Source organism: Heterodontus francisci, chromosome 6 (assembly GCF_036365525.1).
Source record: "Heterodontus francisci isolate sHetFra1 chromosome 6, sHetFra1.hap1, whole genome shotgun sequence".
Lineage (NCBI taxonomy): Eukaryota > Metazoa > Chordata > Chondrichthyes > Heterodontiformes > Heterodontidae > Heterodontus > Heterodontus francisci.
This window is the reverse complement of record NC_090376.1, coordinates 41,182,919-41,200,117: the sequence shown is the minus strand read 5'-3', so window position 1 is coordinate 41,200,117 and position 17,199 is coordinate 41,182,919. Positions and strand designations below refer to the sequence as shown.

General features: G+C 42.7%; 1 protein-coding gene across 1 annotated transcript in view; it reads right to left on the bottom strand.

The window, feature by feature from the left end:
* The window catches only part of LOC137371259 (heat shock protein 105 kDa-like), a 133,422-nt gene that overhangs the window by 63,568 nt on the left and 52,655 nt on the right, over positions 1-17,199 (bottom strand). Inside the window, exons 4-5 of the mRNA XM_068033519.1 lie at positions 7,823-7,945; positions 1,215-1,314 (exon numbers count right to left, since the gene is read on the bottom strand). Coding sequence (XP_067889620.1) covers positions 1,215-1,314; positions 7,823-7,945 — 223 coding nt within the window. The remainder of the gene's footprint in view (positions 1-1,214; positions 1,315-7,822; positions 7,946-17,199) is intronic.

Here is a 17,199-nt window from a genome sequence, read left to right as displayed (position 1 = left end):
CTGCTAGTCATGGTGAAAAACCACCGAGGTGATAAGGAGCATGTGTTTGGAGTTGTTGTAAAAAAGACTAGTTGCATTCACATATCTACTCAAGATTGGAGAGAGACTCCATCAGAGTCATGTAGATCATTTGTTGAAAGACGAAATCTGACAAAGGGAGAGCATGAGAAACCTCTATAGTCCAAGTTCCTACAGTCTCAAGAAAAAGTCAGAATGAAAGTGACAGTCACAAAGAAACTGAAAGATTGCCTGTATCACAGAACCCACCAGTGCAGCAAAGTGATTCATGGTCTTTGATTAAGACTATTAATGTCACAGTTCCAACCATTAAGTGGAGTTGGTAATCAAGTCAAAAGTTTTGGGTCGGCAAAGTCCAAGATGTTGGGAAAGCAGAGTCAAGCTAATGGAAATGCAAGAAGATATAGTGGCTCAGTGGTTAGCACCGCAGCCTCACAGCTCCAGGGACCCGGGTTCGATTCTGGGTACTGCCTGTGCGGAGTTTGCAAGTTCTCCCTATGACCGCGTGGGTTTTCGCCAGGTGCTCCGGTTTCCTCCCACAGCCAAAGACTTGCAGGTTGATAGGTAAATTGGCCATTATAAATTGCCCCTAGTTTAGGTAGGTGGTAGGCGGATATAGGGAAGGTGGGATGTGGTAGGAATATGGGATTAGTGTAGGATTAGTATAAATGGGGTGGTTGATGGTCGGCACAGACTCGGTGGGCCGAAGGGCCTGTTTCAGTGCTGTATCTCTAAATAAATAAATACTCAGACAGAAAGAGAAAGAAGCAAGATAGATTAATTGAAACTATGTAGGAAAGAAGAAGAAATAAGTTGCTCTCTTAATTTCTTCTCGTCAATGATATTTTTGTTCAAGACATACTGGTGTTAAGGGAAAACAATTTTAACATGTAAATTACTCTGGAAAAATTGGTTGTATATGTTTAGTTATGGTTACAATAACTAGCATGCAACCCAACCTGTAAAATTTCTGGTTATTATTGTATTCTGGGAAATTATGTTCATATACTATTTTACAATATACTGTACATTTTTTTTTAGTGGGGAGGGAGGGAATGTAGTGTATTGAAATAGCTAAAGTGTATTGAACTGGCTGAACATTTTGTTATACTGCCTCTCTGCTGCTCTCTGTTGGGAGGTGTAAAAAGTTTTACTATGGCTGCTCCCAGTAAAGACCTCACCACCTTACATCATACCTGCAGTGGTGTCATTCATTAGTCTTAAGCAATTCAAGCCAGCAATATAAGCAGCATCTAGTACGGAGCTCCGTTCAGCATTGGTGAAAAAAGAGGGTACCTAGAAGATAAAACCAATTTTATGTGGCATACTTTAAAACAAGTTATTTTTCTGTTCAAAACACTAGGGGCCAAATGTTTCTGCTCGGAGTACAATTGACGATCTAGTTGCAAATTGTACTAGTTTTCAGAAGTGGAATTTTTTTGCTAAAGTTTCCACTCAAACTCATTTGCACATTGCTGAATGTAAAACCTCCAAGTACCAACGCAATCAGCCAAAAGTAACTTTTAAGAAATAAATTTTGCATTAAAAAATTTCCTTGATTTAATTAAGAGTGGTAACCTGGTGCAGATTTATTAATGCAGCTGAAAATGTGTATATTATAAAAAAAGCATTAATAAGTGTGGCTAGCCCATCACCTGTGAGTAACTTGATTTTAAATTGGAAAATCACTAAGAACCATTTACTAGTTACACTGATGTACAGTAGTCAGTTTCTTAGTGAATTTTTTTTTTATGAAGAGGAGATTTAAAACCTGCCTATTAGTGTCCTTGTACTTAAAAAAAAAGCATGGTTTTAAGAACCTGCTCAAAGGCCCGCAAGTGGGCACCACTAGTGTTACTGAAAACTCAAACAATGATTAATTCGATTTGGGGTATAGTTAGTTTTGTGGGTGAAGCCATCTTCTACAATTTTTTAAACTAGCACAAATGATTGCAGAAACTCAATTTGCACTGGATCTAATTTGTGCTTGAAATTTCCTGATCCTTTGTGCTGAAAAGCCCAGCGCAACCTAGCAGAAACTCTATACCCAGAGCTTTTATTATCAAACATACTTCAGCAGGAGACCAAGATGCAAATCCTAAACAAGTATTAAGTTATAATCCTTTTAAAGTCTTATATATTTAAGAAACCAAGATTAAACTTTCAAAAGGTAGGCTGAAAGGTCAAAATCTGCAACTGAGGCAGGGGAAAAAGACACCTGCACAGCTTAACTCACTGCACTGCATTGCCCCTCTTGCTATACAAATACCACAGTAGCCACATCAAACTGTTCATGCAGCCATTTTTAAAGAGAACAAGGATTTTTCATAATTGTACAAAATTTTAAAAATCATTTTGGGATGTGAGCATTGTTGGCAAGGCTGCATTTGTTGCCCATCCCTAATTTCCCTGAGAAGGTAGTGCTGAGCCTTCATGAACCAGAGCGATTTGATACAACTAAGTTGCTTTCTAGGCCACTTCGAAGGACATTCAAGAGTCAGCTAAGTTGCTGTGGAACTGGAGTCAGGCAGGGTAGGGATGGCAGGTTTCCTTCCCTAAAAAGGACATGAACGAACCAATTGGATTGTTCTGAAAATCCATCAACTTCAAGGGTACATTTACTGATAACTTTGTTTTTTAAATTTACAGGTATTTTTAAACTGAGTTCAAAATTTCCATCTGCCATGGTGGGATCTGAACTCATATTTGCTGGATTACTATTCCAGTGATAAAACTATTATAGTCTAGTAGCGTAACCATTAAGTTACAGCAAAAAAAAAAAAATACACATACAAATGGGAACTGAACACTCATTGGCTTTATTATTGCCCTTTAGATAGCTATTTAATAGGAATTTATATTTTAGAAGTTTTATGCTGCTGAACTGTTTTGGAGCTCTGTAATTAAGACTTCTGTTTCGGGAATGACCTTTGTGCACTGCTATCTCACTTCAGTCTATGAACAATGTGAACCCAGAAAGAACCAACACAAAGGACTCACTTTTTGTGCTTACACAACTAAAAACAGCTTCTTAGCCCAACTCAATACAGCAGAACTGTAAACCTACATTTTTGTGGATCTACAGTGCAGTGCTATTAGTTCCTGGACCTGGGCTTGATTACAAAATGCAGGGGGTTGAGATATACATGTGTGCAGTTTGTCACTAAATGTATTTTTATGCTGTAGCATTGGAAGATTTTCAAACAATGCTAAAGTTAAACAAACAAACAAACCAGAGAGCATGTTTTGTGATATGCTAATTAGACAAAAGGATTCTGTCACATTTCAAATTAAACTGTACACATCAGACCCTGTATAGTACATTGTACAGCGATAATATGTTTACAATCGTTGGAACACAAGAACAGAAGGCCATTTAGCCCCTCAAACCTGTTCTGCCATTTAGTGAGGCCATGGCTGATCTGCGACCTAACTCCAAATACTTACCGTTGCTCCATATCCATTCATACCCTTGGTTAAAAAAAAAATCAAATTTAGATTTAATATTTACAATTGATCTAGCATCAATTACCCTTTGCAGATGAGAGTTCCAAATTTCTACCACCCTTTGTCTGTAAAAGCGTTTCCTAATTGCACTCCTGAAAGATCTAATTTTTAGATTATGCTCCCTTGTCTTAGACTCCCCAACCAACAGAAATAACTTCTATATACCCTATCTATTCCCCTTGATATCTTGAAAACTTTGATCAAATCACCCCATAACCTTCTAAATTCCAGGGAATACAACCCTAGTTTGTGTAATCTCTCCTCATAATTCAAACCCTAGAGTCCAGATATTCTGATAAATCTGTGCTGCCAAGGCCAATTTATCCTTCCTAAGGTGTGGTGCCCAGGACTGCTCCCAGTACTCCAGGTCTAACCAGGACTTTGTACAGCTGAAGCATGACTTCTACTCCCTTGTACTCTAGTTCTCTAGATATACATACCGACATTCCAATAACCTTTTTGAACATTTTCTGTACCTGGTCATGACATTTTGATGATCTACGTACCTGGATTCCCCACCGCACCCACCGGAGCCTCTTTGGACCTCCTGTTTAGAAAGTACTTTTTTTCCTTTTTAGATCCAAGGTGGATAACCTCATATTTGCCTACATTGAAATCTATTTGCATAATAGATTAAGCGCATAGGCAAAACTATCAAGATCTTTTGTAATTTTGTGCTTTCAACTACACTGCTTATAATACCCGTCTTTGAGTCATTGGAAATGTGGCTTTCTATTCCATCAACGTTGTTAATAAATAGTGAATAATTGAAATTCCAACAGAGAAACTGGAGGGACACCACTAGTCACAACTTGCCAATGAGTACCTATCCATTATATCTAATCTCTGTCTTCTGCCACTCAGCCAATTTACTAACCAGGTCAATAAATTGCCCTCAATTCCATGAATTTCAACTTTAGCTAAGTTTCTTCTGAAGGACTTAATCAAATATCTTCTGGAAGTCCATATAAATAACATGCATACTAATGTCCCTGACCACCTCTTAAAAAAAAAAACTCAGGTTTGTCAGGCTTGGGGCCTACCTTTTACAAATCTAGGGAACCATGGATGACAGGTGAAATTGTGAGACTAGCTAAGAGGAAAAAGGAAGCATATATAAGGACTAGGCGGCTGAAGAAAGACGAAGCTTTGAAAGAATATCGGGAATGTAGGACCAATCTGAAACGAGGAATTAAGAGGGCTAAAAGGGGTCATCAAATATCTTTAGCAAACAGGGTTAAGGAAAATCCCAAAGCCTTTTATTCATATATAAGGAGCAAGAGGGTAACTAGAGAAAGGATTGGCCCACTCAAGGACAAAGGAGGAAAGTTATGCGTGGAGTCAGAGAAAATGGGTGAGATTCGAAATGAGTACTTTGCATCGGTATTCACCGAGGAGAGGGACATGACGGATGTTGAGGTTAGGGACAGATGTTTGATTACTCTAGGTCAAGTCGGCATAAGGAGGGAGGAAGTGTTGGGTATTCTAAAAGGCATTAAGGTGGACAAGTCCCCAGGTCCGGATGGGATCTATCCCAGGTTACTGAGGGAAGCCAGAGAGGAAATAGCTGGGGCCTTAACAGATATCTTTGCAGCATCCTTAAACACGGGTGAGGTCCCGAAGGACTGGAGAATTGCTAATGTTTCCCCTTGTTTAAGAAGGGTAGCAGGGATAATCCAGGTAATTATAGACCGGTGAGCCTGACGTCAGTGGTAGGGAAGATGCTGGAGAAGATACTGAGGGATAGGATCTATTCCCATTTGGAAGAAAATGGGCTTATCAGTGATAGGCAACATGGTTTTGTGCAGGGAAGGTCATGTCTTACCAACTTAATAGAATTCTTTGAGGAAGTGACAAAGTTGATTGATGAGGGAAGGGCTGTAGATGTCATATACATGGACTTCAGTAAGGCGTTTGATAAGGTTCCCCATGGTAGGCTGATGGAGAAAGTGAAGGCGCATGGGGTCCAGGGTGTACTAGCTAGATAGATAAAGAACTGGCTGGGCAACAGGAGACAGAGAGTAGCAGTGGAAGGGAGTTTCTCAAAATGGAGACGTGTGACCAGTGGTGTTCCACAGGGATCCGTGCTGGGACCACTGTTGTTTGTGATATACATAAATGATTTGGAGGAAAGTATAGGTGGTCTGATTAGCAAGTTTGCAGACGACACTAAGATTGGTGGAGTAGCAGATAGTGAAGGGGACTGTCAGAGAATACAGCAGAATATAAATAGATTGGAGAGTTGGGCAGAAAAATGGCAGATGGAGTTCAATCAGGGCAAATGCGAGGTGATGCATTTTGGAAGATCCAATTCAAGAGTGAATTATACAGTAAATGGAAAAGTCCTGGGGAAAATTGATGTACAGAGAGATTTGGGTGTTCAGGTCCATTGTTCCCTGAAGGTGGCAACGCAGGTCAATAGAGTGGTCAAGAAGGCATACGGCATGCTTTCCTTCATCGGACGGGGTATTGAGTACAAGGGTTGGCAGGTCATGTTACAGTTGTATCAGACTTTGGTTCGGCCACATTTGGAATACTGCGTGCAGTTCTGGTCGCCACATTACCAAAAGGATGTAGATGCTTTGGAGAGGGTGCAGAGGAGGTTCACCAGGATGTTGCCTGGTATGGAGGGCGCTAGCTACAAAGAGAGGTCGAGTAGATTAGGATTATTTTCATTAGAAAGATGGAGGTTGAGGGGGGACCTGATTGAGGTGTACAAAATCATGAGAGGTATAGACAGGGTGGATAGCAAGAAGCTTTTTCCCCCCCCAGAGTGGGGGATTCAATTACTCGGGGTCACAAGTTCAAAGTGAGAGGGGAAAAGTTTAGGGGGGATATGCGTGGAAAGTTCTTTACGCAGAGGGTGGTGGGTGCCTGGAACGCGTTGCCAGCGGAGGTGGTAGACGCAGGCACGATAGCGTCTTTTAAGATGTATCTAGACAGATACATGAATGGGCAGGAAGCAAAGAGATACAGACCCTTAGAAAGTAGGCGACATGTTTGGATCGAGGATCTGGATCGGCACAGGCTTGGAGGGCCGAAGGGCCTGTTCCTGTGCTGTAATTTTCTTTGTTCTTTGTTCTTATTCTGGCTCTCGAATCAGCTGAAAATGTTCAAGGTGTTCAGTCACTCTATCTTTAATTATAGCAATATACTGACAACTGATGTTAAGCTAAATGGTTTATAAATTCCTTGCATTACCACTGTTGCCCGTATTAAATAATAGAGTGACATGCACAATTTTTCAATATAAAAAAGGAACGGTTCCTGAATCAGCACTTTGGAAGATTATAGTTAGGCTGCAATGTTCTCACCTACTTCTTTTAAAAACACTGGGATGGAAACCATCTGCTCCTAGGGATTTGTCACTCTTTAGTGCCAGTATTTTCTTCATTATTATTATTTGACTTATGTTAATTTTGGCGAGTCCCTGTTCCAATTTAATATTAGTTTCCTTGGGATGTCTGGCATGCTGACCTGTTCCTCTAATGTGAATTCTGACTTGAAGTAATTATTCAGCATGTACAATCCTGTACAATTAAGACTGGTGTGCTTAAAAAAAAAAATTCCTACTACAGTAGGCCGGACAACAATCTAATGATGGCTAAAGTATCATTAAATTTGTTAATACAATGGAGGGGTGGGTGGGGGGGGGAAATTTTCCCAGGCCATTGGAGGCCTGTTAGTGGCAGGAAGCCAATTATGGTAATCACGGAGGAAATTAGGCATTTTTGGAAGGCTATAGAATTTTGCAGGTGGCGCATGGGACCCCTGCTGCATCTGCAGCGAGTCAATTACAGGAGGTGAGAGAGTGCAATGCAATTTATATGCCGTGGTCACTTTAACGGACAAAATTGGAAATCAAGACATCTGCTGGAAAATGCTTGCAATTGCTTGCTTGTCACCCGCAGACAGATACCACTGCGTAGTGCTGGGCATGAGGAATTGGCTGCAGTTCCAACAGCAGTATGGCGCCTCCATCATGTGCTGCCCTCTCCTTCTCTATTTACCTCAGCAGCACACAGCATTCACAGTGGGACTGGCCTGGTGGGTCACCCTTCACGTTGGGCTCTCTGATCGGTCTGAGGATGCAGGAGGGCCACCCGCCGTTCCTAACTAGACGGTGCTCCCAGAGGCGGCTTCTTAATTGGCCTCCTCCAGGAAGATCGGCCTGATGTCCTGCCACACACACATCTCGGTTGTGCGACCCGGAAATCAGCAGACGCCTGTTTTGTGACTCGAATGGAAAAATTCAGCCCAATGAGCTTGTTGCAATTTCAAGTGCCTACATACTTACAGAAATTACACAGTCAGATACAGGCTTTTTCAGATTGCTCTCAGCTGTTTCCTTTAGCTTCGTCAGCAGCATGGCCGTGATCTGTTCCATACTGAAATGGTGCTCCTTATCCATATACATCACCTGAAAGCAAAAATATAAACATGCAGTTGAAATGATGTTAGTTTAAAAAAAAAACCCTATTTGAGAAGGGCCATTGATCTCCAATTAGGGATATCTACATTTTATAACTTGGAGATAATTTCCTGAAATAATGGACAATGTGTATCTTTACATCATCCTTCTAATATGTTTCAACCTAATCTATTGTCTTGCAATTTTTGTACTCAATGACCAACTCTAAAATAATTTGCTTGAATTGGTACTATATATATCTGATGAAGGGCACTCTTAGAATTTTGTAATTTCTAGCAGCAGATAACGTACATGCTATATAAAGCAGTACTTCATTTGTTTGACCCCTCATTTTGCAGCCCAAATCGCTGTTGCCCATCTCTGACCAGTGTTCCCTGGCCCCTCAATTCTTGGACCCATTTAATGTACAATTATGCTAGCAGCAGCCAGATTTTACAACACTCTTCATTGTTGGCTTTAAGGCTATGCCAGCTCCATTTTAATGAGGCCCAAGATCCAATGAGTCTTGGGCCTCAACTTTCAGGCGCAGAGAATGTGAGCTGTGCCATTTGGCACTGAAAAATTGGATGCCCCCAAATTTCTGGGTATTCAATTGCCTTTTCTGCAAGATTACTTCCTTGGCCAGGATCCTTTGTCCAAATATGGTATACTGTCAAACTCATTTTTAAAATTTCCGTTTCTGGTATTTGCAAACTTTAAAGTAACAAAGTTCACCTAAACAAATTGCTAAATCCCTATTGCTTCTGATGTTTGAAAATATCACCTGTTAATCTTTTATTAGCTGCAAATCACATTTTGTTTCAAATAAAAATTCACATGAGTTTGCCTAATGAAAGACACAAAGTTAACAAAATCCAATTCAGAATCCATATCGAGTTTTCTCCTGAGACAAACTGTTCAATCTGTTATAGGGTGCTGCTTATAGTGGGATTTCCCAGGGTTCTGCACTCCTGATCAGTTCTCAGGCTGGTCCCAAGTCATAGAAACTGCAGTTTCTTTTAGAACTATACTGTAATTGTCACAGGAGTTTTTTTTTTTAAACTAAGAGGTCTGTGTGCCTTTAAGACGGAGAAAAAAAAAGGAATTTCTGTGAACACTGAATGCTGACTTAGTGTTTGAATGTGCACATTTGAATGTAGAACTTGTATCTAAGTAACAGGAAGAATTATGACTGTCTTGTGACTTGGTTGTTGGAGAGTTTCAGATTCATTTTTGGCAGTGTGAAACAGACCAGGGAGCTGGGAGCAGCTGGCAGCGAGCTGTAGCTGTGGTTTGCTGATAGAATAGAGAAAAAACCCACTCTCTCTCAAAAATAAGCCTTGCATCTCATAGAAAAAAATTCTACGTTTTAGGTGTGGTTTTGACCTGCCTGAAGGGAGGAGCAGAGATGAGTTGCTACACTCTGTGGAGGAACACTGCTTTGGAGAAAGGAAGCCTTGTGTTGTTTTGGGTATAGCAGATTGCTGTTGCCTCCAGACTGAAGAATCCCTTCCTCAAGGGTGAGTCCTGTTGCCTTTTTTGTTTTGGAAGATCCTGAAATCTCAAGAAGGTTTCTACTGTTAGGTATACTTATATTTTAATGTAGCAGTCAGTTGCTACAAAGTTTTGCTGCAAGATCTGTGTGACACTTGCTGCAGAAGAATTGCCTTGAATGTCTACCCATCACAGACTGTTCATTAATTTCACTTGGACAGACTTCGAATGGCATCTGATTATTCGACTCTGGGACACCTCACTGTTCTGGAAATATCCTACCAGACCGTGACAACTAATTATTTTATTATTCTTAAGGAACAGTTGTCATTTAAAATATTTTTTAAAAACCATTTAACCATTGGTTTTTGAATGTATGTGTGTGCACGAGAATTAGGAAGAAGAAATTATAAAATGTTTTCGTACATATAGATTTCTCTCATTATGGTGTAAAACTTGGTTTATTAAAAATAGTTTTTTTTTTGTTGTTTAAAGAAACCTGGTTTTGCGTGCTTTATTCTGGGGGATAAATAAAGTGTGCAATTTGGCTATTTTCCGGTAGGTGGGAATCTTTATTAATATGCTGTGACCTGTGGAGTTGTGGGACTGAATAATAGTGCATTACTCCCGCCTTGTTCGTTACACAATGTAAAAGTATTTTTCCAGTGATATTAAAAGTAGGGCCTAGGAGGCAGGGAGAACAAACCTGATAGTCTCAATACAATAATGAAATGACAAATGTAGACAGACATTTTCTTCAAAACCAAACAGAAAATACAGTGAGGATTGTTCCACCTATAACTCAGAAGCACTTTAACAGACAGCACTTTCCTAAATTTACTTCCTCTTAACTGCTGGCTAACCATTATCTTTTGGATAAGATGTTAAAGCAAGATCCCATCTGCCTGGTCAGGTGGATGTAAAAGATCAAATGGCATCATTCAAAGAAGGACTGCATTTTCCCAGCCCCGGGGTGGCGGGTGGGCGAGGGGGACTGGGAAAATAGTGGGGAGCTGCGTCGGGGCAGCACCCCGCGGCCAGGGAACTTTCTAGGGCTGGGCAGGAAAGTGGATCATTTACATAATTAAGGGCCCCGGCGTGTGCAGAGGCCATCAGCTTAATGGAGGCAGCTTTCCTGCGGCAGTCTGGGAGGCCTTTGGAGCAGGAGGCTCCATTCCCCAAAGAGGCCACGGGCAGGAAAGGCCTCAACGAGCCATCTAGAGGAGTTTCCCCTCTGATCTGAGGGGCCTACAAGCAACCTTCCGCTCCCACCCATCCCCCACCCCCCCCATTAATATATTTAATTTTGCCCGTCCGAGAGCAGCTCCATTTTGAGGCGTCCTTGAGGTCTCCTACCTGCCTCAGGCGTGCCCACCTCTCCTGATGTGGCTGCTGAGGCTTCAGAGCTGCCAGTCCTCTGATTGCTCCGTCAGCATTGGAAGCCCGCCTGCCATCCTCAATAGGATGGTAAGCTCTGAGGCGACCAATTAGGAATCCACCTCTGGAAATAATTGGTGTGTCGGTCTTGCTGCTGGCAAGTGTGGGCCTCTGGACCCTTTAGTCCTGACATCGGGATCCCAAAGCACGCGGGAAAATCCTGCCCACTAATCATCTTTAAACATCTCAGTTAAAAGGAACACAAGCCTCATCTAGAAAACCTGCCCTCAAATTTAGCCCTTTTAGTTTCAGTATCATACTGGTAAGTTTACTCTGTACCCCGTCAGAGGCCAACATATCCTCCCTGTGGTGCAGTCCCCAGAACTGAACAGTACTCCAAATGCAGTCTAACCATACATTATACAACTGCAGCATAACTTCCACCCCTCTGTGTTGCAGCCTCTTGAGATAAAGGCTAGTATTCTATTAGCCTTTTTGATTACTTTTAGAACCTATCCACTAACCTTTAGTAATTTCTGTACATGGATCCCTAAATCTCTCTGCTCTTCACTATTTAAAAAAATACTCATATCTATCTTTCTTTAGATCCAAAGCCAATGATCTCACCCTTCCCCCACAATGAACTTCATCTGCCACATTTTGTCCACTCACTTAACCTATCAATGTCTTTTTGCAACCTTCTGCTCTCATCTACACTATTTATTCTGCCACCTAACTTAGGGTCATCAGCAACTCTAGATATATGGCTCTCAATTCCTTCATCGAAATCATTGATATAGTGCAAAACTTAAGCCCAAGTATAGATCCTGGGGGAACACCATTTTTCACATCCGGCCAATTCAAGTACATACCGTTTTCCCTATTCTCTGTCTCGCACCGCCAAACTAATTACTTATCCTTGCCACCAGGTTACTTCCAATTACATGTGCTTTCAGTTCTGCTAAGTTAATCCCACAACTAACATCAGCAAAACAGGCTACTGAGTAATTTATTCCATTGTTGTTTGTGGAACTTTGCTGCTCAAATTGGTTGTGATGTTTGCCTACCACAGTGACTGCACTTCAAAGTAATTAATTAGCTACAAAAAGTATTTTAGGATGTGAAAGTTGCTATACAAAAGGCAAGTTTATACTTATATTAAAATTTTTGATTTTACTATTGTCATGCCAATTTCCTATTGCCCAGATTTAGGAACACTTCTATAACAAAGGTAGGTTACCAACTACAGTTGGACATGCTGCTGGAGGATTGATCACGTGCAAATAATGGCTGCTGTTTGCAAATATTATTGCACTTAACTTTTGAAAGTTGGTGGCCTGTAGTTGAGCGTCATTATTCACAGTTTCTTTCTTCTTAAACAGATACTTGATTTTTTGGCAGCGTGGAGACCAGCCAAGAAGAAACTTCAGGATTGAATAAATGGCTAATTGACCAAAATGGAAGGTGGCCAATGTCTTGAGCACCTGAGAGACAGGCAGGATGGGGAGGAAAGGGAATTTAGATTATGGACCATGAGGTGCACAAACATGAACTACAAACAGAGTGTTTTCTCCCCAGTTGGTATTAATTCTTTTAATGTATGTTCTTTAGAAAATTGATTTTAAACTTGGGGAGGAATATCAGAGTGAAATTATTAACAGTAGAGGACAGATAGGGGCTTATGACTTTTGGATGGGCTACATCATACATGCCATGCACACAGATGTTTTTTCTCTATCTACCAGAAGTCCTCAGGTCCTTGTAAACCTCTCATCAAAAGTCTTTTGCCTCTGTCCTACTCTCCGTCTACAGAAGCTCCTCCACCGTTAGTGTATCTGCTATAAGTTCTCTCTTGTGTACTCTGCACACCCAGCAGCTCCCTCCATCACCAACATAACTTCACAAGTGCAGCAAAACCACAACTCCAGCAATTGGCTGCAAGGGCAACTATGAGGATGGTGTGCAAGCACGAACAAACTTTTCTCCCAGGTTTCCGCAGCAAAGACAAATTGCTAATTGCAGAAAGACTTCTGCACCATCATACAGGGTTGGTAACCCTAGTGAAAGGTAATATCTTTGCTTGTGGGTCCCAATCCCAACGTCGAGAGGAAATGCGGGTCTGAAACCCATACTTGCTGGCGTTGGGACCTAGAGGGCAATTTTTAAAAGGAGGCAGCCAATTAACTGGCCACCTCTGGGAGCCCCATCCAATTAAGGTTGGAACGCGATCTACCGAGACTGGAGGGTCAACAGGAGGCCCTCCAGCACTGACACATTGGCAACCTCACTGTCAGAAGTGACAGCTGCCGATGTAGGTACGTGAAGGGGAGCACGCCTCCAATTGGAGGCACACTTTGTAGATTTTCTTTAGAAACTGAGTGGCCACAGCTGTGTCCATCTCGGTATGTTGGCTGCAGGAGGGAGGGAGGTTTTAAAATGATATTGGAGTGCTGGTCGCCTGTGTGCTACTGGGAAGCAGCTTCCAGGCTTTGGCCAGCACAGGGGGTCATATAGCTGACCGGAAAATTTCAGTAGGCCTTAGAATATTGGCTATAACAGGCTACCTGCCGCTTGTGGGCGGGTAGTCATCACCCCACCGAAAGGGATTTACCAAAATGGGCTGGAGTCGGAACATAGACAAACTGGCACGTGGCTCTCCAATGTCAATTTTCTGGCCCTCCTGCCTCTGATGCGATTCTAATATTCTTCTCCTTGTTTCCATCGATGTTATCTATTTAAAAATATCACCTATTTACTTTCGCCACTACTGTTGGCACTGTGCTGCAGTCACCCAAGCCCTGCAAAAGTTTTATGCATCACAAACCTGCAGCTAAGTTAAATTTAGCTGTCACAATCATTTCCCTAATATCCTGGCAATTGGCATGGTACACATTCAGTAAAAGTTACCTGACACAATGGGGTAGAAATTGGTATGCGTTTGGCCTAATTTTTGGGCCTAAAATGGCCACAATGTACACCAATTTCGAGATGCAAGGCCCTGCACCTAATCCGCACCGGCAGCAGGGTCACGGCAATATTGGCCCTTACTATTTTTAGCTATCCATGACTTCAATGGAAATAATCAGGAGAAATGGGCTGCTGATACATGATCACCCATTTTACACAATTGCAAGGTCAAAATCTACCCAAAGGTGTGTGAGAAACTGATTAAATAGAATACCATGTTTAAATTTATCATTCTCTGTACATCACTGCAGTCTAACTAAAACAGATGTAGGGCTCTAAATTCTACAGCACACAAAAATGGGTGAGGGGATCGAGATGCAGGATTAAGTTGGATCCAGGCAGCATGTCAACTTTGTGCTGCCTGCTATTTAACAAGATTAGAGCATGCAACCAGTGCTCACTAGCTGCACACCCCAGCAGAGGGCTCAAAATTGTGTGAGGTTAGCACCAGTTAAAGCTAATCTGCAGTCATTAAAGACAGCCTTCACCTCTTAAAAAGGAAAGTTCAGGCAGGCTGGAACAGGTATTGGAAGTCATTCTGCAACTGATTCTGAGCTGGGAAAAGACAGAACAGAAAACAGGGGCGAGAGCAGGCTCCAAGATTTTCTAAAGCTGCAATGGAGGCCTTGATCAAGGAAATGCAGAGAAGGAGAGATGTGCTCTATCCACAGGGGGCCAGCAGGTTTTCTGGACAAACACTCAGCAGGCAGTGGGACCAGACATTCATGGGAGGTTAGTGCCAGGTGTCAAGCCCTGAGGAGCTGAATACAGGACTGCAAAAAGTGAAAATGACCTCATGAGTGGTCAAAGTCAGTGAATGCTTCTTCAAATGCCATATCCCACCTACTGGATCACTTACCTCACACACAGCTGAATGCATCACACCGCCATTCACCAACCAACAATCTCCAATCATACTTAATGTTTATAGATTCACCTCACCCTTACACATGCGCACACATACACACAAGCACTGTTGCAAGTTTCTGCTGCATCTCACAGCTTACACACATGCACCAGCTATTCAACCAAGACAGCCACATCACCCAAATGGATTGCACGACACAGACACTTTTCTCTCTCTCTGAGTAAGGTGACACATGACTACAGGTAGCAGGTGTTAACCTGCACAGTTACATATCCCTACCCCTAATGAAGAAGACGGTGCTCCCCATCATGAGGCAACTATTGCTGAGGCCATGGCCAATGATGAGGCTGAAACCAAAGATGACAGTATCGTCATACCTAATTCTCCTCCTGAAATCCCATTCCCTCCTCATCCCACAAGCACTTCTGATTTAGAAGCTGCAGATGGTATAAGCATGCACTTCTCCACCCTCCCCTTACCACAACCCTGCTTCATGTGCCTTTCTGTTTTCAGATATCCAAGAAATGCAACCTGGCCAGACAGTGGTGCAAGAGCAAAATGGTTAAGAAATACCATCACTCAATCTCACATTTGCAACCAACAACTTAGATACAGATATTGTGCCTAATTTAGAGGATAGCCGAGAGATAGGGTATGCATGTGATAACTCCAGGCATGAACAACCTGCAGCCAGGGCAAGGATCAAAGGTAGCACAGCTGCCAGCTCCCCAGAAGACAAGACTACACAGGAATTCTACTGTAGAAGGAGTCAAATGAGCATTTTGATAGTTAAGACTACAGAAGAAAGCCTGATAAATATGCTCAATGGAATGCTTAGTGCAAAGGCAGGCCAGCCAAAAAGCCTGCGGTCAATGGCAAGGAATATGGAAGAGTTTGGCTCCAACGTGGCACAGGGCTTTAAGCAGAGCTTGGAGCCCATCTTTTCCAGCGTGGAAAGTGGTGGCCAAGTCCATTAGCTCACCTGTGGACCGAGCCATGATGAAGTGTCTGAGGGCTGATGTCTCAGCTTCCATTGTAGTACAAACAAAAGCTGCTTAATGTTTGGGTGCAGCCATGCAAACTCAGCTTGCCGTCATATGGTTGCTGATACCAGTGTTCAAAACTGTGCTGGTTAACAACCAAGAGGAAATAAAAAGGTGTGGGATTGTTGATGAAGGGGGAATTAGGGTTGCATTTACTGGCATCGCTGTCAGATGAATTGTTACAGACAGCCAGGCCAGAAAATGGGTTGTCTAAATTGCCTCCTCCATTCCTCTTTATCAGCTGCTCATTGCAAAGCTGGCAGCAAGGGCTGCCCTCACAATGGCGAGGTTGTGCAGCATGCAGCAGACCACCATGAATCTTGACACCTATTCTACAGAGTACTGCAAGACTTCTCCAGAGCGGCCCATGCAGAAGCATTGTTTCAGTATGCGAATGGTCAGCCATATCGTGAATGGTCACCCAGTAGCCATCATAGAACATAGAACAGTACAGCACAGTATAGGCCCTTCGGCCCACGATGTTGTGCTGACCCTTTAACCTACTCTAAGATCAAACTACCTACATACCCTTCATTCTACTATCATCCATGTACCTTTTCTTTTGCAGCGGCGACAGGGAGAGCGAGGTGGCAGCTGGGTAAGCAAGTCCTAGATATTTGGGCAGTGGCTGAACCCGAGACACAACACCTGTAGTGTCTCCCACCCACCCTCCTCCTCCTCTAACCAAAAAAAAAAGGACTCGGTGGTGTGCAGATAAGGTAAGACTTTTTCTATTTCTTTTTTTTTTCTCGTGTGATTGGTAAAAACTTTTCGTTCCTTTTTCATTTATCTAAGTTAAGACTAAGTTAAGCTTAAGATTAAAAATGGCAGGAGATCTCAGACCCGTGTTATGCTCCTCTTGCTCAACGTGGGAGCTCAGGGACACGGCTGATGTCCCTGACTCCTTCACGTGCTGGAAGTGTGTCCAGCTGCAGCTCTTGTTAGACCGCATGACGGCTCTGGAGCTGCAGGTGGACTCACTTTGGAGCATCCGCGATGCTGAGGAGGTCGTGGATAGCACGTTTAGCGAATTGATCACACCGCAGATTAGGATTGCTGAGGGAGAAAGGGAATGGGTGACCAAAAGGCAGAGAAAGAGCAGGAAGGCAGTGCAGGTGTCCCCTGCGGTCATCTCCCTCCAAAACAGGTATACTGTTTTGGATACTGTTGGGGGAGATGGCTCACCAGGGGAAGGCAGCAGTAGCCAGGTTCATGGCACCGTGGCTGGCTCTGCTGTTCAGAAGGGCGGGAAAAAGAGTGGAAGGGCTATAGTCATAGGGGATTCGATTGTAAGGGGAGTAGATAGGCGGTTCTGTGGTCGAAAAAGAGAATCCCGAATGGTATGTTGCCTCACAGGTGCACGGGTCAGGGATGTCTCAGATCGGCTGCAGAACATTCTGAAGGGGGAGGGTGAACAACCAGTTGTCGTTGTGCACATAGGCACCAATGATATAGGTAAAAAACGGGATGAGGTCCTACAAGCAGAATTTAGGGAGTTAGGAGCCAAGTTAAAA